Raw genomic sequence first — 26,330 nt, 5'->3', positions numbered from 1 at the left:
TCAGTGTGAGAAAGCAGTGGGGTAACTTAGGTGAGGGCAAGTGCTACTGAGGTTTGAGGGAGGCAAGTGCCCCTCTTGCAACTTCCTGCTGACCGCCCCAACATACCAGACGTGTGCAAGCTCTGCTCTTCATAGCTGGCACAGATGGGCATACCGAGGTCCTGATGTTGGAGCTGGTTTGGCTGGAAGGTGTGCAGCAATAGGTCTTGGAAAGAGCGAAGTTGCTCTTGCTCAGCAGAAGAAGAAGATGAAGCTGCTGCAACCTCCTCTCCACTCACGGGGTAGGCCACATTCCCTAGGGGAGTGCTGTACGGGTCGTCCTGCAACCACAGGAAGCAAAAGGTTATGCAATGCCAGCAGTCACACGAGCTATAAGTGTGCACAAATGGATGCATATGATGCATACACACATCTATAGAGGATAGTAACAGCACAAGAGTGAAATCGCTTAATAAACAGCGTCAAACAATTCAGTGTGCATTGAATGCTCTACCAGAGAAGCAATCCAGAAGGCAGCTTTGTCTACGTAAGTACACATTAGCCCTCGGCTACTGGAACAGCACTGTCTGTCAACGCAAAACCATAGAACAAAGTTGTTAGAAAATGGACGGATGGAAAGAGAGAGAACACAACTTTATAGTGGACGGATGAAGAAGTGGTTGCTTGAACAAAAGGTAAGTATTATGTTAGCTATGCTTCGGAGGTCCAGAGAGACAGAACAAGAAACGAGGCTTAGAGAACGTTTAGTTACACTCCACAGCAAGCTTTACTGTGCCAGGTAGGGTTGACTAGAAGCCAGCTGAACACTAGTGTAATCGAGCGGAAAACTATTATGCAAAAATTGAACAAATACCAAACAAGACTTCACCCAGGGCTTGGCATTGGAAAACAGAACATAATGAGCGAAGGTAGCACTACATTTTATTTATTTATTTATATGTAAATTACTGCTATCCAAAGAAGGCTGTAAGCAGGAGTGGGGATACAAAGATGAAGGAATACATACATGCTATGCAAAAGCAATAACAGCATACTACACAGTGCTTTTCAACAGCAATAATAATTGATATGTGGGGTTTAACGTCCCAAAACCACCATATGATTATGAGAGACGCCGTAGTGGAGTGCTCCGGAAATTTCGACCACCTGGGGTTCTTCAACGTGCACCAAAATCTGAGCACATGGGCCTACAACATTTCCGCCTCCATCAAAAATGCAGCCACCGCAGCCGGGATGTGAACCCGTGACCTGCGGGTCAGCAGCCGAGTACCTTAGCCACTAAACCACCGCGGCGGGGGCAATAATATAAGTACTTACATCGACAATCACAGTAGCACATAACTACACTGTAACCCTTACACTTTAAATACTACTAACACATAGTGGACATGGCACGATACAATATATGAATTTTGTCAGATATAAGGTGACCGCTACTGGATATAAGTATCGTGAAAAAAAAAAAAGAAAAAATGCACTGGTAGAACCATACTACATATATACAGTCAACAAAAGAGCCTTAAGTGTCAGAATGAAGTCTGCTGTGGTCACGCATTCCATGACACTAACTGAGAGCTTATCCCATTCCCCTACCACTCATAACAAAAATGTGTTCTGAAATACATCTGTTTGGCAGTCACATTATTTTTTTGAGTGATGAAAGTGTATATATAGTGCGCCTATATAGGTGCACTATATTTTTGTGCGATTCTGGAATTCCAGGGAATTAAGTTCAGCCTTTTCTACAAGTGTACTTGCTGGTGTCTGCCAGCTGTACATATTAAAAATAAAGCGTACTGATTTTCTTTTTGTGTATGGTCTCATACTATTGATACGTATTCAGTCATTGGTCGGAAAAGCGATTAAAAAGCTAATAGCTTATCTCTACGGGAGCTAGGCGTCAAGCCATAACAAGCCCATTTGTTACATAAACAAAAAGCAGTACGTAAGCTAGGATACTTTACATACTGCTTTTTTTTTTATGCAACAAACGTGTTCGTTTCACCAAAGATGTGAAGTGACTATGATACCTAGATATTTAAAATATTACACTTCCGACGAGACGCTTCCATTTAACCAGTAGCCAAGTTGTACAAGTTGTAGCAGAAAATACTTTCTAGGTATCCTCATGAGAAAGACTTTTGGAGGTTAATTTTTTTTTATGTGTGGCATGTTGAGAAACCCAGCTGCATCGACTTTCCATACTGCTCAGCCTAAGACTCCCCACTTCTCTTTTCACGATTATGCACATTACGCAACAAGCAACCTCTTATAAGCATGTATATTGATTATTGAAATAGAAAATCTGTTTCTATCAAGAGGGTCAACATTTTTTAACAAAACAACGAAGTCAGCCATTTTTTTCTGGCCCTTGGGGGGCCCCCTAAAACCGGAGGACCCAGTTCATTTGAACCTTGGATAATCCGCCCCTGCGACTACGCATATGTTTTTGTGGTGTGACACTTTCTGAAATAAACTCAGCTGCTAGTTCACCATCTTTCTTCTAAGTAGATGTCCTTTCTGTCCAAGCCTTTGCTCTTCCATGCCAAATGAAATTAAAAAATATGCAGGTATAAAGTGGTGCAGGACCCGGTTGATTGGCAGTACTTGGGAGAGGCTTTTGCCATGCAGTGCATGTAGTTAGGCTGATGATGATGACATTGGCAGTTTCATAACAAAATCAGTTCTACTGGAGTTTGCAAGTGCTTTTTTCAACTAAACTGCACGAACACTCTGCCTACAGGCATCAGAACAAAGTGAAATACCAGATCCCGGATGCCCAGATGCTTTGTTAAGGCAAGTTTAATAGAAGCAAATGTCTACATCGTAAGCTCAATAAGTGATAGAAACTTTTGACGTATAATTTGTACAAGTATTGCAGTAATGTTCCACAATTTGCACAATGACAGGTGCGAAACGCGCATATATAACAGAAAAACAAAAACTTGAGGCCGATTGTTCTGCACTGTGCAGCGAATGTCAGGGCCATTTCGCTTCTCTCCAAGGCTCGGGTGTAAATATACTTGTGACAGGCGATCTCACACGCTAATCACTGAATATGACTATATCAGCGGACACAGCTGCAAACAAAAAGAAACAAAGTAGCGATCGCGGTCAACTATTTCAAATTAGCATGGATACAAATGCCATTGCGTAAAACCGCTGATTTCTGCTAGGCCAGTTACGACGAATGCAGGCTGCACACATCGAGAGGCAAGGCGCACGTTGTAACCTGCACGTTGACTTTTTAAGCAACGGCAAATGCGCGTTCGCACGAGAAATGGTTATTCTCAAACTATGCACACTGCCCAAGTAAACAATCCGATGAGGCAGCAAGTGAGAATAAAACAGCAAATTAAAGTCGTCAGCTCTCATGCGTGCAGCCATTTCGAGAGATGCAGTCGAATCTGGTGTCAGTAGTACTACAACACGAACACTTGAGATCGGCTTCCTGAAAAGAGGACACCACTTATCAACACGTCGAAGCGACGTCCCGGACCGTCGACGCACGTGAGGTAGGTAGCGATGAGGTGGCGCGCTTCGCTTTTCTTATGCTTAGAACTTAGAACGAAGAGTCGCACGTCCCGTACCTGCGAAAACACGCCTTCATCCGCGAATAATTGGCTGTCGTGCCGTTTTCAAGCAACAATACGAAACTTCAGGCAGCATCTGCGTCAGGTTTGCAACCACGGAGGCCGTGTTCGTAACCGTTCGTGCGACCCCCTCCACCCGACCACCCCGCTTTCGTTGCTAGGCCAGTGCCTCCTGTACAAAAATCTGTGCCGGGCACACCGCCATCGGGGGGCCGTCGAACGGCACTTTTATCCGCTCCCGCTAGGGGCGCTGGGTAAACAGGAATTACGGGCTCACGGGCCCTTCGGAGTCCGGGGTAGCTCGTAACAGGGAAAGCAACCAGGAGGACGCTTTGACAGGTAGAATTGCGAAAAACCAGAAAAAAGGTAAAAGAAAAAGGAAAAAGGCGCGTGTTGCAATTAGTTACATAAACATGCAGGGTGGCAGAAAGAAGGCAAAATGGTTAGAGATTGAGGAGCACTTAAACAAAGAACAGATAGGCGTGTATGCGGTTACAGAAACACACCTTAGAGACTTGGAAGAGCCACCACATATTAAAAATTATGTTTGGGAAGGGTGTAACAGGACCATATCGGAAAGGAAAGGTGGGGGTGTAGGAATGCTAATTCACCGCGGAGCCAAATGGGTTAGAGTGAAACAGACGTGTTCAGAGCACCTCTGGGTTCGGGGCACAGTAGGTGGAAAGGAAACGTGGCTAGGGGTAGCCTACTTGTGGACGGGGAATAACTGCAGAGAAAAGAATCAGGAGATAGTGGATTGCATGAGTGCGGATATTAAGGAATTTGGTAATGGGGCCGAAATCATCCTTCTAGGGGACATGAATGCCCACATACATGACCTTGACGGATATTCAGACACCAATGGGAAGTTATTACTAGATCTTTGCGAGCAACATAGTCTGGAGATAGTTAACACGGGGCCTAAATGTGACGGCCAGATCACATGGGAAGTCGGAAACAAGCAATCAAGTATTGATTATTGTCTCATGACTGAAGGAATTTACCACAAACTGACAGAAATGAGGATAGACGAGGAAGGCATTAACAGCTTGGGTAGTGATCATAAACGAATAACATTACAAATGGGATACGAAACTGAAAATATGAGCATGGAATCAAAGTCTGGCAGCTCGTATTTAAATGACAAACAAATAATAAATATAGCCGCAAGAGTCGAGGAAGAAGTAGGCGAAATACCAGGCAAGGACTGGGAGTATAGTGAGCTGTTACATCTAATGACGAAGGAGATAGGGAAAGAGAAGAAAACTGTTTGCTGGAAAGGAAAAAGGAAGCCAAAAAGTTGGTGGAACAAGGAAATCCGGGAGGCGATCGAGAAGCGACGCGAAGCCTCACGGGAGCATAGAAAGGCAAAAAAGGAGAAGCGGCCGCAGGACGAAGTCAAAAAAATATGGGAAATATATTTAGAGAAAAAATCCCTTGTACAGAAATTGGTAGAGGCAAAAATTAAAGGTGAAAGTGAACGCTGGATGACAGAGATACACGAAAAAAAGGAGGCCGCGCCTAGGATTTTTTGGAGCCACATAAAGGCGCTAGGTAGGAAGTCTGTCACAACGCAACAACATATTCTAGATGAAGGAGGAAATCAATTGGAAGGGTACGAAGCGCTAGGTTACATCCAAAAGGTAACAGCCGATTCGTTTCAAAAGAGCGTCCAGGGGATCTCCCCGGTGAGTAAAAGTGTGGCGGAGAAAGCAACAGAGGAAGAGCTAGTACTTGATAATTTCAACTGGAAAAAGGCCGAAGGAAAAATTCCAAAGCGCACTGCCGCGGGTTTAGATGGGATTCCCGTTAGCCTCATTAACGAACTAGGACATAACACTAAAGAAGCATTGTTAAAAGCAGTAGAAAAAAGCTTAAAGGACGGACAAATACCGGACAGTTGGCGACAAAGTAGAATGAACTTAATCTATAAAGGCAAGGGAGAAAAGGACAAGATTCGCTCGTATAGACCACTAACCATTACATCGGTACTATACAGGATGGCGATGCAAGCAGTAAAAATGAAAATAGAAACATGGGCCGAACATAACGATATTTTGGGAGAACTTCAGAACGGATTTCGAGTCGACAGGCGGTTAGACGATAACCTGTTTGTTCTCACTCAGTGTATAGAAATATCCAAAATAGAGAATAGGCCCTTGTACGTGGCTTTTCTAGACATCACTGGGGCATACGACAACGTTAATCAGGAAATTTTGTGGGATATATTGAAAGGAATGGGCATGGGCGACGACTGTATACAGCTTTTGAGGGAGATATACCGAGAAAATACAGTCTGCATAGAGTGGGAAGGAATGCGTAGCAAAGAGAACGTTGAGGTTAGCAGGGGTCTGAGACAGGGATGTCCTTTGTCCCCGCTGTTATTCATGCTGTACATGGTGAGTATGGAAAAAGCGCTAGAAGGTAGCAACATTGGTTTTATTCTGTCACACAAACAGGGCGGCATGATGATTGAGCAGAAGCTTCCAGGTTTATTTTATGCGGACGATATCGTCTTATTTGCGGACAGTCGAGATGATATACAGCAGCTGGCGAATATATGCGGAAGGGAAGGTGAAGCTCTTGGACTAAGATTCAGTGTAACGAAGTGTGGATTGATGGTATTCAATGATCCCTGTGATCAGACGGTGTCCATACAAGGCCAAGAAATACCGAGGGTAAGTGAATACAAGTACCTTGGAGTATGGGTAAATGAGAGTGATAGATACATGGAGGTACAGGAAAAAGCCTCGGCAGCAAAAGGAAAGAGGAATGCGGCAATAATGAAGCACAGAGCGTTGTGGGGATACAATAGGTATGAGGTGCTTCGAGGTCTGTGGAAAGGTGTAATGGTTCCAGGGCTTACTTTTGGGAACTCAGTGGTGTGCATGAGGGCAGAGGTGCAAGCGGGAATGGATGTAAATCAAAGGACTGTGGGACGCCTCGCGTTGGGTGCTCACGGGAAGACGACAAACGAGGCTGTAAAGGGCGATATGGGGTGGGCAGGTTTTGAGGCGAGGGAAGCGCAGAGCAAAATAAGGTTCGAAGAAAGGCTAAGAAATATGAAGGAGAGTAGATGGGCAGAGAAGGTGTTCCGTTATTTGTATAGGAAGAGCGTGGACACACAGTGGAGAAAAAGAACTAGAAGACTCACTAGTAAGTATACGGCTGGTATTGTAAGCCGTATGTCAACAAAGAGCGTTAAGGGAAAAGTCAGGGAGGCGGAGAGGATTTACTGGATGGCAGCTATGGAGAAAAAACCGGCTTTGAGTAACTACCGAAAGGGCAAAAATGAAATAAGGAGGGAGGCATTTTACGATAATTCAAGGGGAAGCGCTTTACTGTTTGAAGCGAGATCGGGTTGCCTTAGAACGCGTAGTTATAAAGCAAGATTCAGTAAAGAAGAAGAACAATGCACATGCTGCGGGAAAGATAAGGAAACGGCGGAGCATGTTCTGATTGAATGTGGAGATATCCACCCAGGTGTACGTTTGGGCACGAGCCTACAGGAAGCCTTGGGTTTTAGGGACAACAATGGAAAGCTGAACACACCCGCGATTGAAATAAGTAAGAGACGGTTAGAGTATTGGTGGCAGAAAATTAGAGAGAAAGGACAAAAATAAATATTGGAAAAATAAAATATGGACAGTGTGCCGTAAATGGCAGAGAACTTAAGCTGAAAATTTACCTTTTTTTCCATTAAGATAGAATTTATCGAAGTAGAGGCATTAGGCCAACATAAAAAGAAAAAAAGTTTTTTTTTTTTTTTGTCGAGCCTGGTGGCATACTTGTCACCACCCCGTTATAAAGGGGACGCTCATAGCATCCATCCATTACAGGATTTATCGTTCGGGCTGTCAAGGTGGATGGACGTGTTTTTTGAGCGCTCTGGATCGACTGCGCAGATAAGTGTTTTTGCATGTTTTGAGCTTGTCTTTGTAATTATAAGGCAGCGGTTGAAATCTTCGTAGCACTTATTTTATGGTACGGCTTTTTCGGGAGCCAGTCACTAGGTATTTATTAGTTAGTGCGGGTGTGTGTGTTTAAAATTTTTTTGGTGTTGTTTTTTTTTTCTTTTGCCACCCCGTGGGGGAGGTGCGCGTACATTGAACACACACATTTTTGTAGTAGAGCTTAGACTTTTTTTGTCTCGTAGTGCAGGGCTCGAGTTTAGTAATTATCGAGTATAGGGACAATTGGCGTCAGAAAGGCATGGTTAAAAAGACTGTAAAGTGTTCAGGATGTGGAGTGGGTTTGAAAGTGGACCCAAGCGTAGAAGCGGATGGAGAAGAGGCTGACGCGAAGTGTAGGCAATGTGAGGTAGAAGAAAAAATGGAGAAAATGATGGTTGCTCAGAATGAACTGCTGGTGAGAATCGCCAAGCTCGAGACTGAGTTGGCGACAGAGCAAGAGAAAACGAGGGCAATGGGAGAAAGACTGAAGTCCGCCGAGGAAGCGCTAGCGAAGCTGAACAAAGAAGCGACCTACCGAGAGAACAGTAGGGAACCGGCAACCAGAACGGTGGAGAAGGAAAAGCAGGCAAGTTTGGAAAAAACAGGTTTAGCCAGTTCAAGTGTCGCAAGGCCCAGCTTCAGCGAGGTAGTGGTGGGGCAGGGAGGGAACAAAGCAGCCGGCGTCACAGGTGCAAGTAGCCCCCAGGTGCAGAACGCTCCAGCTGAAAAGTCGCAGCATGTGATAATCGCCGGGGACTTGAATTTAAATCGATGCACAGAAGCCATCAAAGAGAGGGTAAGAGGTGACAAGAGGGTTGCAGTAGGGGCGCTCCCCGGACGCAAGCTGGAAGCAGTCATGAGGCAAGCGAGCGCAAAGCTCAAAACGACAGCTGATAGACGAAACCTAGTGATAATTTCAGGCGGTTTAAACGATGTCCTAAATAGAGATGCAGCAGGACTAGCAGCCACACTGGCGAAAGGCGTCGATGACATGCGCGCCACTTCTCCTAAGGTACAGGTAGTGATATGCACGATACCGGAGGTACCGGTGCGTGATAGCAACCTGCAAAGAGCGGTGGTCAACGCAAACCAAGAGATATGGCGGATGAGTCGAGAGAAAGGCTTTGAAGTGGTGGAAATAAATAGAGAGGTGCATAGGTGGGGGGGTTTTCAACGAGACAGAATTCACTTCGATGGGCGGCTAGGTCATGAGGTGGGTTGGCGACTTGCAGGACGCGCAGTAGCTTTTTTGGGGGGCAAGCGAGCCCTTCGGGGTGCAGGATAGCTAGTAACGAGGAAAACAACCAGGGAGACTCTTCGACAGGTGGTATTGACAGATACGATTCCAAAATGGCACCAATATTTAAGATAGGTAGAGTCCGGGGCATAAATAGACGTAGCCACGAGCGCCGAGACAATTCAGACATAGGGTATATTAACATGCAGGGTGGTAGGAACAGGCTGAAGTGGGAAGAGATAGAAGAACAGCTAAGGGAAGAGAGACCGATGGTATACGGTTTTGTAGAAACACATCTCAGGGACATGGAACAACCTCCGAACAATCCGGACTACGCGTTGGAATATTGTAATAGAACAGAAGGCAGCAGAAAGGGGGTGGTATTGGGGCATTCATTCATAAAAGTACAGACTGGCAAAGGGTCAAGCAGGAGTGCAAGGAACATTTATGGCTAAAAGGGAAAGTGGCAGGTCAAATGACACTCCTTGGTTTCGTGTACTTGTGGACGGGAGCAAAGGCTCCCGTCCACAAGTACACGAAACCAAGGAGGAAAACCAGACAATGGTAGAGTGTATATCAAAGGACATTCAAGAGTTAGGAAGAGAGTGCGAGATAATTATACTAGGAGACATGAATGCGCACATAGAAGATATAGATGGGTATACCGACCCGACAGGCAGAATGATCATGGATATGTGTGAAAGGCTCGATTTGATCATTTGCAACAGTACCGAGAAGTGTGAAGGGCAAATAACATGGGAGGTAGGAAGGCTTCAGTCGACGATAGATTATGCACTGATGTCACATAGGATGTATGATAAGCTCAGGGGAATGCACATAGATGAAGGTGGCTCCAGAAGTCTGGGTAGCGATCACAAACGTATCAAGCTAAGTTTTGGAAGAGCAGTGAAAGTGGGAAGGAGACAAGATGAGCAACTACAGGAAAATTTTTATCCGGAAAGGCAAATTGAAATAGCCACTAAACAAATTGAGCAAGTAATCACGGAGGATAATAAGACAGTATGGACATACACGAATCTAATTAGACTCTTTGAGCTAGAGCTTGCTAAGACGCGTGACAAGTCACCCCGGAAAAGAAGACACAAACCCAAAAGTTGGTGGGATGAGGAAGTTAAGAGAGCCATAGCAAAACGTCAGGAAGCCTCTAGGGAACACAGACATGCTAAGCAGCGGGGTGAACCGACAGATGATGTTGAAAAAAAATGGGCAACCTTTCTAAGCTGTAGAAGGGATGCATCCCTTCTGATCAATGAAAGGATTAGAAGGAAGGTAGCTCAGTGGCTGGCAGAAGTACATAAAAAAGATAGAAAGGCAGCTGCGAAATTTCGGAACCATCTAAACTCCCTAAGAAATGAGACGAGCCTAGAGCAGAGATTTATAACTACAGCCCAAGGTGCTAGGCTAGAAGGGGACGAAGCTATTGAATATATAAGAACAAAAGTGAAAGAAAAATTTTAACAAAGAAGTACTTTATGCACCACAACAGACAAGGACGAATCAAGTGGTGCAATGGCTCCATTTTCACAACAAGAGTGGGTAAGGGCTGAGAAAAGGGTTCCTAGTAGTACATCAACAGGCCCAGATGGCATCCCAATTAGGCTGATAAAGACATTAGGTCCGAAGTCTAAGCAGGCTTTGAGAGAGGCAGTGAGCACAATAATAATCGATGGTGAAGTTCCCGATGGATGGAAACTTAGCAGGATGAGCATGATCTATAAAGGAAAGGGGGACAAAGCTGACATAAACAACTACCGTCCTATAACAGTGACATCAGTGGTCTACAGGCTGGCGATGCAGATTATAAAGGAAAGACTGCAGGCGTGGATAGACGATGAGGGGGTGCTGGGGGAACTGCAGAATGGGTTTCGGAAACACAGGAGGTTGGAAGACAATCTGTTCTCACTGACGCAGTGCATCGAAATAACAGAAAAGGAATACCGGCCCCTGTGGCTAGCATTTTTGGATATCAAGGGAGCGTACGATAGCGTGGTTCAAGAGGAATTGTGGGGAATACTGGACACACTAGGCGTGGAACATGTAGTCACTAATCTTTTAAAGGGTATCTATAAAGGTAACAAGGTAGTTATAAAGTGGGAAAAACAGATATCCAAGCCTGCAGAGGTAAAACGGGGGCTTAGGCAGGGGTGCCCCCTGTCACCCTTATTATTTATGATGTACCTACAAGGATTAGAGGCAAAATTAGAGGGAAGTGGACTGGGCTTCGACCTCTCTTTAGTCAAACAAGGAAAACTTATTGATCAGGCACTACCAGCATTAATGTACGCTGATGATATAGTGCTAATGGCCAACAACAAAGAAGATTTGCAGAGATTGATGGACATCTGCGGTAATGAGGGAGATAGGTTAGATTTCAGCTTCAGTAAGGAAAAATCAGCAGTCATGATTTTCAATGACAACGAAGGTAGTGAGCTTAGAATACAGGAGGTCACGCTAGAGATAACAGATAAATACAAATATCTGGGCGTATGGATAAGCAATGAGACCGAGTATCTGAGGGAACAAGAAATATACGTGACGACTAAAGGTAACAGGAATGCAGCAGTCATGAAAAATAGGGCACTGTGGAATTACAATAGGTATGATGTTGTGAGAGGAATATAGAAAGGGGTCATGGTTCCTGGGCTGACGTTCGGCAATGCGGTCTTGTGCATGAGATCAGAAGTTCAAGCAAGATTAGAAATTAAGCAACGTGGAATAGGTAGGCTTGCTTTAGGAGCTCACGGGAATACACCAAATCAGGAAGTACAAGGTGATATGGGATGGACATCATTTGAGGGCAGGGAAGCTAGCAGCAAGATAAAATTTGAGAAGCGATTGAGAGAAATGGGGGAAGAGCGTTGGGCTAGGAAGGTTTTCAGCTACTTATACATGAAGAATGTCGATACAAAATGGAGGAAGCGAACCAGGAAGTTGACTGGTAAATACTTAGAAAACAGCAGGTGGCCAAACCAAAAAGAACTATCGGTTAAGAAGAAAGTGAAGGAAACGGAGACTGACATGTAGAGAATGGGCATGATTAAGAAGTCCGCACTAGAGGTCTATCGAACGTTTAAGCAGGAAACTGCCAAGGAAAGGATCTATGATAATACTCGGGGTAGTTCTCTACTGTTTGAGGCCAGAACGGGAGTACTGCGAACCAAGACATATCGGGCCAAATACGAAGGGGTAGACACAGTATGCAGTGCGTGTGGAGAGGAAGAAGAAACTGCCGAACACTTGATAATGTTCTGTAAAGGGCTTCACCCTATAATTCAGGATGATAGCGCAGAGTTTTTCAAAGCACTGGGGTTTAGGGACCGGGAGGGCAAAATAAACTTTAAGCGGGTAGACTTCACTAGAAGGAGGTTATCTGATTGGTGGCTAAAGTCAAGGCGCGAGTGAAAATTAAACCCTTCACTGCAAAGTACGAATCCTCAAACTCTTTTTAAGGAAAAAAATAAATATAGTTTTTGGTTCATTAAATATTACGGCTTGGTGGCGCTAGCCACCGCCCGATCTAAAGGGTACAGCCATATCCATCCATCCATCCATCCATCCATCCATACAATAGGTATGATGTTGTGAGAGGAATATGGAAAGGGGTCATGGTTCTTGGGCTGACGTTCGGCAATGCGGTCTTGTGCATGAGATCAGAAGTTCAAGCAAGATTAGAAATTAAGCAACGTGGAATAGGTAGGCTTGCTTTAGGAGCTCACGGGAATACACCAAATCAGGGAGTACAAGGTGATATGGGATGGACATCATTTGAGGGCAGGGAAGCTAGCAGCAAGATAAAATTTGAGAAGCGATTGAGAGAAATGAAGGAGGAGCGTTGGGCTAGGAAGGTTTTCAGCTACTTGTACATGAAGAATGTCGATACAAAATGGAGGAAGCGAACCAGGAAGTTGTCTGGTAAATACTTAGAAAACAGCTGGTGGCCAAACCAAAAAGAACTATCGGTTAAGAAGAAAGTGAAGGAAGTTGAGACTGATATATGGAGAATCGGCATGATTAATAAGTCCGCACTAGAGATCTATCGAATTTTTAAGCAGGAAATTGCCAAGGAAAGGATCTATGATAATACTCGGGGTAGTTCTCTACTGTTTGAGGCCAGGACGGGAGTACTGCGAACCAAGACATATCGGGCCAAATACGAAGGGGTAGACACAGTATGCAGTGCATGTGGAGAGGAAGAAGAAACTGCCGAACACTTGATAATGTTCTGTAAAGGGCTTCACCCTTTAGTTCAAAATGATGGTGCAGAGTTTTTCAAAGCACTGGGGTTTAGGGACCGGGAGGGCAAAATAAACTTTAAGCGGGTAGACTTAACTAGAAGGAGGTTATCTGATTGGTGGCTAAAGTCAAGGCACGAGTGAAAATTAAACTCTTCACTGCAAAGTACGAATCCTCAAACTCACTGTTTAAGGAAAAAAAAACAAATATAGTTTTTGGTTCATTAGGTATTACGGCTTGGTGGCGCTAGCCACCGCCCGATCTAAAGGATACAGCCATATCCATTCATCCAGCCGCTGTTGCCATTCTGTCCGAGTGTTGCGTGCAGCCCGTTCAGTGGTGCGCAACTTCGTTTGTGGGACAGTTTTCGGCAAGTACATGCGTAGAATGCTTTATGATGGCCTACTGCTGTGTTCCGCTGTGCAAATCGGACGAGAAAAAGAAACCGGGAGGGCTTTCCTTTCATGAACTACCCGCTGACGCAGACGCTCGAGCGCGCTGGCTTGCCGCAATACGACGAGACAAGTGGTCGCCGAACACCACCTCATGCTACACCAAAGTATGCAGTCGCCACTTCAAAGAAGAGAACTTCATTGAAGGCAAGCGGCGACGCCTAAAGAAAGGGGCTGTGCCGTCAGTTTTTGAAGCATACCCGCCCCATCTCCAGCCGAAGTCAACTCCCGTGAGAAATACAGCAAGCATCGATAAACAAGTTAGTGCTACAATGGCGCGCAGCGACTCCGCGAGCGGCAACGTTGCTTCAGCAGTGGCGGATATGTCGGATTGTTGCGCGATGGACACATCGTCGGAGGCCAACTTGCGTGATCAAGGCGTCGAGGTAGACAACAGGTCAACTTCAAGTGTGCTTGCCGCTGAGAAAGCGAAGTGGAGAAGAAAAGAAAAGGAGTTCAGGAGCCAGATGCTTCGACTGCAACAGACCGTCGACAAGTACAAAATGGAATTGAAAAAGCTGCACGAGGACGTCCTGGTTGGGGATGTTTCTTACATCAAGGAAAGGGCGAAAGAAAAGGAACCTGCAGCTTTATTCTTGATTGATCAGATTGAGAACTTCAAGAAGAAGAGGCCGAGCTGGTCTGAGGAGACAACCCGACATTGTGTAGTTTTAAGGCGTTTGTCGACAAGGGCGTACGAACACATCCACGGTGAAATGCTTTTGAAGCTTCCTTGCAGAAAGACTTTAAGCAACTACTTGGGAACCACCAGTGGAGAAACGGGCTTCAGCAAACTCGCCGAAGCTCGCCTCAGAGTAGAAGCCGAAAGCTTGACTGTACCACAGTCAAGGGTGTGTTCATAGTCGATGAAATGAAGATCAGGGAAAAGCTGCAGTACAACAAACAGCAGGACTGCTTTGTGGGGCACGCCGATGTCTCTTTGGAACAACATGGTGGGGACCTCACCTTAGCAAACTCTCTTCTCTGTTTCCTAATTACAGGACTCTCGACGTCATATCGCATACCAGTGGCCAACTATTTTACCAAGGGGTTAACAGGCCCACAGCTTCATAAGTTGTTGATTTTTGTGCTTGAAAAAAGTAGAAGCCTGTGTTTTCAGGGTAGTTATAACCACAGAGTGAACGTCAATGCCATGACACGTTTGGGCGATGGTCTTCTTACGTACTGGATAGAACATCCCTGTGACTGCGACAGGCTCCTCTTTTTAAGTTTTGATACATGCCACGTTTTAAAAAACGTGCGCTCGCAGTTTCTGGCCCACGACATTGGTCCGAAAGGAGAGGTCTCATCCTGCTACATTAAGAAGCTGTACGTCCTACAGAAGAACGTGGTTGTAAAGCCTGTCCGCTACCTCAGCCGAAAACATGTCTATCTGAATAACATAGAAAAAATAAATGTCGCAAGGGCAATTCAGGTCTTCTCGCCTGATATTATTGCAGCCCTGGAGCATCTCGGAGACCAAGCTGGGCATACATCGAGTGTATCATTCGCAGCAGCAGGCCAGACCATCATTTTCATTCAAAACATCTATCGATGGTTCGTGCTGCATGATACAAGCAATACGACTGAGCACATCCACAAAAAATATCCTGACACTCGGCAGTTTGACGATGCTGAAGATGCAAGACTGGAGTGGCTCGAGGTCACGCTGCCCATGTACCTGGATGAACTGGAAAAAAGCTGTCGAAGTAAAAAAGAATTTTTGACAAAAGAAACGTATCAAGCATTCCTCCTGACCACATATTCCACAGTTGCCTGTATCAAGTACCTGCTCACAGAGGAGAAGTTCTTGTTTGTGCTCACGCGTAAGTTTAATAGTGACCCCATCGAGTCGCTGTTTGGAACACTGCGGATGACCTCTGGCTGCAATGATATGCTGAATGTTCTTTCTGTTTTGCAAGGGCTGGAGAAGGTTTTAAAATCTGGACTTGCCGCATCCAGCATGACATCAAACGTAGCACACGGAGAATGTGACCAAATGTCAACAGGCACACTGCTCACTGAAGCTTCTCCTTCGCTAACACAGCAGCCGCCTCAGCTACAGAGGGCTGCATGTGTTTTGCAACGGCTTAATGCAACAGTCTTGCCTCAGCACTTGCCGTCACTGGAGATTTCTGCAACTGTTTATGTTGGGGGCTATATTGCCCGCGTTATAAACGAGCACATGTGTTGTGGAAGTTGCACTGCTGTTTGCACAAAGCCAGCGAGCAATCAACCTATCTTGCAGTTCACCCGCAGCCAGGACCGAGGTGGCCTACTTTACCCGTCATACCAGTTGTTGTTTGCCGTTGACGTGCTAAGGGCATTTGCGGATCGTGCTCTGAAGGACAATCTGACTCTAAAAAATCTATTGTCTACCCTGGTTAAGTATGCTGTGCCAGCACTGTGTGCTTCAAACCTGCTCAAATGCAAGGAGATGGATGACACTTACAGAGCTAAGCTCATGAAGCTGATATCTGTTCGGGTTTTGCGGCCCCTGCTGGTGAACTATGCATTCACTATCATTGACAAGCATGATGCTTTCAAGTACTTCGCGAAAAAGCCCCTGTTAAGAAAATATGCTAAACTGTGAGGCTACCGAAATTAGAGGTACTTACAAATAAATGTTCCTTCTTTTTTCAAAATGTATTCGTATCGCATCAATTTGGTTCATTTTGCAGAATATAGAGCTGCTACGCATGGCAAGTCAACGTTGGAAATTCATGTATATCATGTCCACGCATGTAGGTGCGCGCGTACACGGCATGTTTTTGGTATTCATTTAGCGTGGCGTTCTTCGCTTGCGGCTAGTGCGTGAAAGCTGGCAACCAGATCTCTGGAACACTCGGTAACATAATTCAGCGATTACAGCCGCGATATATTGAGGTTTGAGAGCAGAACATTAAGGATTTAATCTGTTTACTTCTGAGCGCGGAGCCAGAACCACGGCGGCTGCGGCACGTAGTGAACTCCGGCACCCTGTTTAGGCAGCGGCACCTGGTGTCGAGGCGCCGCACTCGCGCCGACGCAGTAGTCTCATTGTTCTCTTCCGTTTTTACCGGGCACTGAAAGTTATAAAGGAGGCACCGGCTAGGCGTTTGATCATGATGATGATCATGGAAAAGGTAAAACTGAGAGGCCATGACGGCATATTCGTAAAGCCGCCGCACAACTTCCAATGCTCACTGTAGACGGCTAAATATACAGCTAAACGAACGGCGGCCATTTTAAGTCCCATTCCAATTTTCACGTAGCCGGCAACATAGAGTTTCTCAAAATTAACTAGGGCACTCTGGCGCTGCGATCGTTCAGCGACCATGGGAATGATGGGTAGACCAGGGTAGTACACACATTTGCCTAGTCTTCGTACTTGCGGGAGGCGAATCGTAGAAGCGACTTCGTTTATTGCTGTGTTTCGGTTTTGTTTTGAAAGAAAGATTGAATGCTTTTGAACTTCGTGAGCCAATTTGAAAAGTAAGTCTAAAAAAAATGAAATGGTGAAGCGCAACCGCTGGACATTTGTTAATACTTGTTTCGTAAGAAAACAACTTCAAGCCACACGAACACACACGGAGCCAAAAGCAGGCCAGAAGTACGAATATTAGACAAATGTGTGTACTACCCATCATTCCCATGCTCGCTGAAGCGTCGTGCGTTGCAGCTCCCATAGACACTAGCGCCAGAGTTCCCTCTAGTAAGTATTGTGGGAAACTCTATGGCCGGCAAAGTAGACCACTCCGAGAAGACCGTATCGTAGACAAATACGATGCAGGCTACTTTGCTGTCTAAACAAGATGGCGGCTCAGCGAATTGCTCAGATACACGGGTATCATCTAGCCACCATAACACGGAGAAAGGAAAGGTGTGGCTCAGATAGATCAAATCTCGCCAGAATGGCCGTCTGCACACAAGCAGACACTTTCCCAGACGCTCAAAGTGAGTAAAGTGTATTTGTTTTTTATTTCAATACGAAACAAGCCCGAAATTACAACTGCTACATTTTTTTCAGCTTTTTTTTCTTGACGTGAGGTGGCGCATTGTCGCGTAAAAGCTGTCTAAACGTGTTTCGATTCTCGGACTGTATGGGCTCGGTGCGGCCTTCTAAGCAGTCTGTGTAGACGGTCTACCTGCTGTCTAAGAATTGGAACACAGCCACGGAGAAAAGAAAAACTGCCGCTGCATGAATGAATGGATTGATGAATCCATGCAAAAATTATTATATGACCAACACCTCCTCTATTCAGATGCCTGCCGCATAAAAAGAAAAACAGCTGCCTTCATTTTAGAATGAATGGATGGATGCAAGTGGATGTACCCTTTAGATTGAGCGACGGCTAACGCCACCTAGCCGTAATATCTAGCTAACAAACCATTAGATTTATCTTTTTTTTATTTTAATAGTGAGGTGGAGGATTCGTACCTTGCAGTCAAGGGTTTAATTTTCACTTGTGCCTTGACTTTAGCCGCCAATCAGATAACCTCCTTCTAGTTAATTCTACCCGCTTAAAGTCTATTTTGCCCTCCCTGTCCCTAAACCCCAGTGCTTCGAAAAACTCTGCGCCATCATCCTGTACTATAGGGTGAAGTCCTTTACAGAACTTTATCAAGTGTTCGGCAGTTTCTTCTTCCTCTCCACACGCACTGCATACTGTGTCTACCCCTTCGTTTTTGACCCGATATGTCTTGGTTCGCAATACTTTCGTCCTTGTCTCAAACAGCAGAGAACTACCCCGAGTATTATCATAGATCCTTTCCTTGGCAATTTCCTGCTTTAAAGTTCGATACATCTGTAGTGCACACTTCTTAATCATGCCAATTCTCCACATGTTAGTCTCCGCTTCTCTCACTTTCTTCTTAACCGATAGTTCTTTTTGGTTTGGCCACCTGCTGTTTTCTAAGTATTTACCAGTAAATTTCCTGGTTCGCTTCCTCCATTTTGTATCGAGATTCTTCATGTACAAGTAGCTGAAAACTTTCCTAGCCCAACGCTCCTCCCCCATTTCTCTCAATCGCTTCTCAAATTTTATCTTGCTGCTAGCTTCCCTGCCCTCAAATGATGTCCATCCCACATCACCTTGTACTCCCTGATTTGGTGTATTCCCGTGAGCTCCTAAAGCAAGCCTACCTATTCCACGTTGCTTAATTTCTAATCTTGCTTCAACTTCTCATCTCATGCACAAGACCGCATTGCCGAACGTCAGCCCAGGAACCATGACCCCTTTCCATATTCCTCTCACAAAATCATACCTATTGTAATTCCACAGTGCCCTATTTTTTATCACAGCTGCATTCCTGTTACCTTTAGTTGTCACATATATTTCGTGTTCCCTCAGGTACTCGGTCCCATTGCTTATCCATACGCCCAGATATTTGTATTTATCTGTTATCTCTAGCGTGACCTCCTGTATTTTAAGCTCACTACCTTCGTTGTCATTGAAAATCATGACTGCTGATTTTTCCTTACTGAATCTAAAATCTAACCTATCTCCCTCATTACCGCAGATGTCCATCAATCTCTGCAAATCTTCCTTGTTGTTGGCCATTAGCACTATATCATCTGCGTACATTAATGCTGGTAGTGCCTGATCAATGAGTTGTTCTTGTTTGACTAAAGAGAGCTTGAAGCCAAGTCCACTTCCCTCTAATTTGCCTCTAATCATTGTAGGTACATCATGAATAACTGGGGTGACAGAGGACACCCCTGCCTAAGTCCCTGTTTCACCTCTGTGGGCTTGGATACCTTTTTTCCCACTTTATAACTACCTATTTACTTTTATAGATTTCCTTGAAAAGATTAGTGACTCCATCTTCCAACCCAGTGTGTCTAGTATTCCCCAGAAGTTCTCTTGAACCACGCTATTGTACGCTCCCTTGATATCCAAAAATGCTAGCCACAGGGGCTTGAGTTCCTTTTCTGCTATTTCGATGCACTGCGTCAGTGAGAACAGATTGTCTTCCAACCTCCTCTGTTTCCTAAATCCATTCTGCAGTTCCCCCAGCACCCCCTCATCCTCTATCTATGCCTGCAGTCTTTCCTTTATAATCTGCATCACCAGCCAGTAGACCACTTATGTCACTGTTGTAGGACGGTAGTTGTTTATCTCATCTTTGTCCCCCTTTCCTTTATAGATCATGCTCATCCTGCTAAGTTTCCATCCATCAGGGACTTCACCATCGATTATTGTTCTGCTCACTGCCTCTCTCAAAGTCTGTTTAGACTTCAAACCCAATGTCTTTATCAGCCTAATTGGAATGCCATCTGGGCCTGATGATGCACTACTAGGAACCATTTTCTAAGCCCTTTCCCACTCTTGTTGTGAAAACGGAGCCATTGCGCCACTTGATTCATCCTTGTCTTTTATGGTGCATAAAGCACTTCTGTGTTGAAATTTTTTGTCACCCTTGTTCTTATGTATTCAATAGCTTCGTCCCCTTCTAGCCTAGCAGCTTGAGCTGTAGTTGGAAACATCTGCTCTATGCTCGTCTCATTTCTTAGGGAGTTTAGATGGTTCCAAAATTTCGCAGCTGCCTTTCTATCTTTTTATGTACTTCTGCCAGCCACTGGGCTCCCTTTCTTCTAATCTTTTCATTGATCAGAGGGGATGCGTCCCTTCTACAGCTTAGAAAGATTTCCCATTTTCTTTCAACATCTGTCGAATCACCCCACTGCTTAGCATGTCTCTGTTCTCTAGAGGCTTCCTGACGTTTTGCTATGGCTCTCTCAACTTCCTCATCCCACAAACGTTTTGGTTTGTGTCTTCTTTTCCGGGGTGGCTTGTCACGTGCCTTAGCAAGCTCTAACTCAAACAGTATAATTAGATTCGTGTATGTCCACACTGTTTTATTATCCTCAGTGATTACTTTCTCAATTTGTTTAGTGGCTACTTCAATTTGCCTTTCTGAATAAAAATTTTCCTGTAGTTGCTCGTCTTGTCTCCTTCCCACTTTCACTGCTCTTCCAAAACTTAGCTTGATACGTTTGTAATCACTACCCAGGCTTCTGGAGCCACCTTCATCAATGTGCATTCCCCTGAGCTTATCATACATCCTATGTGACATCAGTGCGTAATCTATCGTTGACTGCAGCCTTCCTACCTCCCATGTTATTTGCCCTTCACATTTCTCGGTACTGTTGCAAATGATCAAATCATGCCTTTCACACATATCCATGATCAATTTGCCTGTTGGGTCAGTATACCCATCTATATCTTCTATGTGCGCATTCATATCTCCTAGTATAATTATCTCGCACTCTCCTCCCAATTCCTCAATGTCCTTTGATATACACTCCATCATTGCCTGGTTTTCCTCTCTGGCCTTTGCTTCCGTCCACAAGTACACCAAACCAAGGAGTGTCATCTGCCCAGCTACTTTCCCTCTTAATCATAAATGTTCCATGCATCCCTGCTTGACTTTTTGCCAACCCATGCTCTTATTGTATAAATGCACCAATTCCACCTATCTTTTTGCTGCCTTCTGTTCTATTGCAATATTGCCATACGTAGTCCGGATTGCAGGTTGGTTGCTCCAGGTCCCGAAGATGTGTCTCCACAACCCCATATACCATCTGCTCCTCCTACCTCAACTGCTCTTCTATCTCTTCCCACTTTAACCTACTCCTGCCACCCTGCATGTTAATATAGCCTACGTCTGACTTAGCTCGGCCCTTGTGCTTACGTCGATTTCTTCTCGCACGGACTTCGTGTGGCTTGAATATTTGTGCCCCTTTAAATCCGTTTTTGGCTACACTGTTGGCCTCAGGGCTCTGGGTCCCCTTAAAAAAGCTATGGCTTGGTGACCCATTCTGTTAGCGACCCTGATGCCCGTCGTACCACTGTAGTGAGTGCCATCCTGTACAAAGGGGTGAGCACCGGGCTCGTACACGTCTTGGTTAACTTCCATTGCGCTGTATCCAAGTTGCCGGCTCAAACTCTTGATCACACATTGCCTCCACTACCCTCCTTTCAATCCCACGAGGCTGCACCAGACCTCTGACACTGTGCATATGGTCACATGCACACACCCAGAGGCTTCTAGGAGCTTACGCATCTCATCCTCTAACTTTCTCTGAAGGTTCTGATCCTTGCCCTTCAACACATCATTGAGCCCAGCATGAATAATGACTAGATTTTCGCTCTCCATGCTGTTTTCTACAACCTCCTGAGCTTTGTCCAGTGCATCCAACATGCTCTTCCTTGACTGTGCCTCCACACTGACTCTCCCATCTTCCTTCACTGTCTTGAAGCCGCCATCCCTAACCCTGGCCACATTAGAGTCCCCCCCCCTCCCACTAGGACCCTTCTACGCTCCAATCGCTGGTTTCCTGTTTGCGATGTCGCCCCTGTTCTCTTCACCTGTTTCTCTCTCTGCCATCTGTCCTGTGTTTCTGCCCTGCTTGAAGACTGCTGCGCCACCAAGCTGTATGTTCTCGGAGCCTCCGTGCGGGGGCCAGACACTGCGGCCCCCTGACTTCCCTTCTCGCCTGTTCCTTCCCGCCTGTCACCTTCTCCGCTACCCACGCCTTCCGTCTCACACCGCTCGGGGCCAGGGCAAAGCGCCATTAGCTCCTTTACCCACTGCTCGAGCTCGGTCCGCCCTTCCCGTTCTTTTCGAAGGTCGCCCTTCATTTGCTCTAATAGGCTGGCGGTAGCCTCCTCCCGCTCACGTGACGCTCCGAGCTGTTTTTGGAGTTCTATTCTCTGCTCCCGTTCCACCCTAAGCTCCCCCTGAAGCCCTTTGATGCTAGCCTCCATGCGCTGCACGGCCGCCTTAAGTGCGTGACACAGCCTGCACACGAAACTCGCCTTCTGCGCGTTGGTCAAACTCGTGAATGCTGTCTCATCTAAGTAGCACCAGCGCTTGCATTCTTCGCACTGCACCAGTTCACTCTCACTCGTGGTTTTCCTAGCCTTCTTAGCCATCGCCCGCCCGACCATCCTAGCGAGTGCCGACAGGCATACGTTAAACCCTAATCTCGCTATCCAGCCGCCTCCGTTAACTCTCCTACTCTAACAACTGTTTGAAGCTGCCGCCTATACCGCACACATACGCGTTCAATTTCGCTAGTAGCCTGTCACTATAGGTCCCTTCGTGTTCGGCTCTAGCTCTTTAACAACTAACCCGGCCCCCCACCTTTTCAAAACAGCCGCCTAGCCTGTTCACGTGGTCAACGTCACTACAACGCTGCCCGTGTTCCACACCTACAGTACTCGCAACGCTAATTATTGATTGGGAGAGAAACAAATAATAATGGTGTTCACAAACAAAAATAAATGAAGAGAAACTTATCTCTCATTGCGGCTGCTTCTGCACCATCTGACCTTGCAGAATCTTGCACGACCTTGAATTCGCCGAACAGGTGGAGCCATCCATCAAAAGCCATCAGCATCAGGTGGAGCGCGCGAAAACACGTCCGCACAGCTCAGAAGTAGGGCGAGAAAAATAGTGTCAGTCGCAAGCGCCACCGCACCGCGCTTGCTTAAAACTGAAGGCAGGCCAACTCCGCTGGGAGCGCGAGCCATTCTTCAGGCATCTTTCTAGAGGCGGCGTTGGTATGACACTTTATGGACGAATCTGTTGATATGGCTCTACCCTTTAGATTGGGCGGCGTCTTACACCACCTAGCCGTAATACTTAAAGTGATCATAAACTAGGTTTATCTTTTTTTTCTCTATAAATGGTGAATTGAGGCACTGGCACTTTGCAGGGACAGATTTAATTTTCACTCGTGCCTCGATTGTAGCCACCAATCAGATAACCTGCTTCCAGTTATTTCTACCCGCTTAAAGCCTATTTTGTCCTCCCTGCTTCGAAACCCCCGTGCTTTCAAAAACTCTGCGCCAAGCCTTTACAGAACGTTATTACAGTCTCTAGAAATATACTGCCTAGCACGGAGGAAGGAAAGGTAGGAGAGGGCATGCCCAGCCGGCTCGCGGCATGAAAAGTGTGGAGGAAATGACATCATGGCGGCCATTTTCACTGGGCACATTGGCGGCGTTGCTATGGTTACGTGTTGCGCAGTGGAGCTGGTCTAGCAGTGAGCGGCCGCGGCAGGCGGTGACATGGGTGCCTTTCCAGGTCTCGTGCTGAGCCGTGGCGGACAATGTCCATGCTCTGCGCCACGTTATTGTTTACGCAGTGTTCTCCTGGGAGTTACTGTACTCTTAGCAACGTTTACAAATTCTTTTGTCCAATATGGCGTTTCAACAGTGCGTATAATGAGTGCATATTCATATGTGGTGCGGCGGAGGACGTGGATGACGTGGATGAAGCTATTAGTGTTCAGCGAAATTGCGTTGGGCACCACGACGAAGCGGAACGACGACGAACGCCTTGCAAGTCAGTGACGGTTCGGCAGTGCTCCTGCTTGTGACAACGGACTGCTGTTGAGCCCAGCAAGACATAATGAGGACCATGTGCACATACGTTGTTTCATGTTGTGTGTGTACAGTAACAACTTGCATGTGCGAATTAAAACACCTTTTCTTTTCCGCTTCGTATACTCCCCCGAAGCATTGCATGTAATCTCAACGTAACAGCAAACGCGTTCAATTGTCACTTGTACCATGCTCAAAGTCACCATGGTCGCAGAATGCTGACGCTGGTAAGTTTCACACGGAACACGGACACAGTGGCCGGACGCTGCGTCGGCCGCGTGGCGGAATGCAACCGTAGAAGGCGCACGACCGATCGTGTTGTCTGTAAAGTTGCTGAAATAATGATGTGAAAACACTCACAGTTGTCAGTGCATCTAGCGCGCGTTCTTTTGCACTTGCTTCGTTGTCGGTGAGCTGTTACTCGCTGTTAACATTGGGACGCAATTATTTTGCCGAAGGTGTCACGTTGGCCCTGAGTGTTTAGCCCCATTCCATTAGTTTCAGATCGTCACGACACGCGCGCTGTGCAGCTCACGTGCTTTCCGAACCGGAGAGAGGGTCGTGCCTTCTGCTTTACATTCGGATGTAAACAAGAGAGGAGAATTTGTCCAGTCAACATGGCCGACTTTCGGCTTCATCGCGGCTTCACAACGAGTGACGTCAGGGCCTCTCCTACCTTTCCTTCCTCTGTGCTGCCTAGTGTGCTGAGCCAGCGCCTCCTAGAATTTGCCTGTTCTAGGTGGCTTTGGCTGAGCACGGGTTAGGAGATGGCCCCGCAGCCGATGACTGCCGGCAGCACCCGCATGATGCGCTGCTGTGTGAGTGGGTGCATTTGCGTTCAATCCTTGCGCTCCTCAAGCGCTGCGAAACCTGCAAGAGGCCGAGCCACGTGGGGCCAACTATTATTTTGCTGCATTTTCGGAGTGTTTTTTTACATAATGCTTTATAGTATAAAAACTACTCGATTGCTTTCACAGTACTGGCGCTTTGCAGTACCAAATGAAGATCACTTCGCGGCAAACATTTCGCCATCCGCTACTGCCCGTAAAAAAAAGAGACGCAGATACCACGTAATTTGGCAATCAATGCTATACAAGGTGACTCCGTTGTAATTTTTTGTTAAGTGAAACAATATGAAGTGGCGCTAAATATATGAAAGAAATTGGATAGTCAACACTGGAACTAGAGTTGGCGTTTCACGAACATTTGGCTCTTCTTGCAAGTATTTCGAAGACCCTAAGTTAAGAGGGTGATCGTGAGGGCACCAAGACGTAGGCGATTCGATAGATAAATAGATAGATAGATGGATAGATAGATAGACAGATAGATAGATAGGCAGATAAACAGACAGATGGGCGGACGAAAGGACGGACGGATAGATAGACGGACGGACAGACAGACGGATGGACGGATAGACAGATGGATGGACATGCAGACAGACAGACGGATGGACGGACAGACGGACGGACAGATGGAAAGACAGACATACAGATGGGCTAGCGGACGGACAGACAGATGGACAGATGGACGGACAGACGGACGGATGGACGGACGGATATACAGATAGATAGACAGATAAATAGATAGATATATAGATTGATAGATAGATGCTCAAAGTGGTTGCAGTACGCCAAAAATTCTTTTTAAAAACCATTGACAGTATAACCACCAGACTTATTTTTTAAAATGTGCTTTGTTCTTGAGATCAAGAATTATCACAGAAGACTCTTAAACCTACTTCTTAGCCTGCATTCCATTAGGATTCGAGTGAAAAGAAAGAATGATAACATGCCATTGAATAATCTGACACTCACCGCATATGATACTGAAAAAGTTGTTGGAAAGGGAGTCCGACGTTACCATGGGAGAAAAACTGTGTGAATGAAATTCGAAAGGGTATTTTCAATTTTTAGATAAATATTAATATTTGAAACTTTGCCTAAACGGCGATTTCATTCCCGACACCGTTCACCCTAATCCGAAAAGATCGTTCGGTGGAGTCACTCTCAGAATGCTTTTCTCACACGACAGCCTTCTGATTCTGCCCTCTTGATCCTACTTTTTAATTCAGGAAACCGTGCTGGATCCGTTAGTGCGGGGAACAAGACACTTTTTCCTTGTTCGACCGATAACTTCTTCGACACAGCCGCACAATACACGTCCTTTCTTTGCATATCTGCTTACTTTTAACATTTCAGGGTGTTGCAGTGTACATATGGCGCCGTCGAACTTCACAGTACATGAGATGGCGGCTGTCACACACTGATTTTAAACGTGGGGAGGCCCTGGCAGCAATAGGACGAGAAGAATTTCGCGCGTTCGTGCACCCTCTCGATACGCAGCGCTGCTTGTGGCATCTGAGTGCAGTCATCACATGCACGGCAACCCTCTCTCGTAGGGAATGCGCGCGCTCAGCACACTAGGCAGTATATTTCTAGACATTGTAGCATTATCAAGTGTTCGGC

General features: G+C 45.9%; 1 protein-coding gene and 1 pseudogene across 26 annotated transcripts in view; one reads left to right on the top strand and one right to left on the bottom strand.

Moving 5' to 3' along the window:
* Window positions 1–3,755, bottom strand: part of Rel (nuclear factor NF-kappa-B family member relish) — a 411,660-nt gene extending 407,905 nt beyond the window's left edge. For 24 of the 26 annotated variants that reach the window (XM_075880947.1, XM_075880950.1, XM_075880933.1 and 21 more), the window contains exons 1-2: window positions 3,591–3,755; window positions 107–320 (exon numbers count right to left, since the gene is read on the bottom strand). In XM_075880947.1, coding sequence (XP_075737062.1) covers window positions 107–152 — 46 coding nt within the window. In that variant the 5' untranslated portion in view covers window positions 153–320; window positions 3,591–3,755. Of the gene's footprint in view, window positions 1–106; window positions 321–3,435; window positions 3,529–3,590 lie in introns of those variants that run through there. The other 2 variants (XM_075880938.1, XM_075880934.1) reach the window with 2 other exon arrangements.
* Window positions 3,756–13,354: 9,599 nt separating this feature from the next.
* On the top strand, window positions 13,355–16,187 carry LOC142775111 (uncharacterized; annotated as a pseudogene).
* Window positions 16,188–26,330: the final 10,143 nt, after the last annotated feature.

The sequence above is a fragment of the Rhipicephalus microplus genome, chromosome X (genome assembly GCF_043290135.1).
Source record: "Rhipicephalus microplus isolate Deutch F79 chromosome X, USDA_Rmic, whole genome shotgun sequence".
Lineage (NCBI taxonomy): Eukaryota > Metazoa > Arthropoda > Arachnida > Ixodida > Ixodidae > Rhipicephalus > Rhipicephalus microplus.
This window is presented reverse-complemented; position numbering and strand designations above follow the sequence as displayed.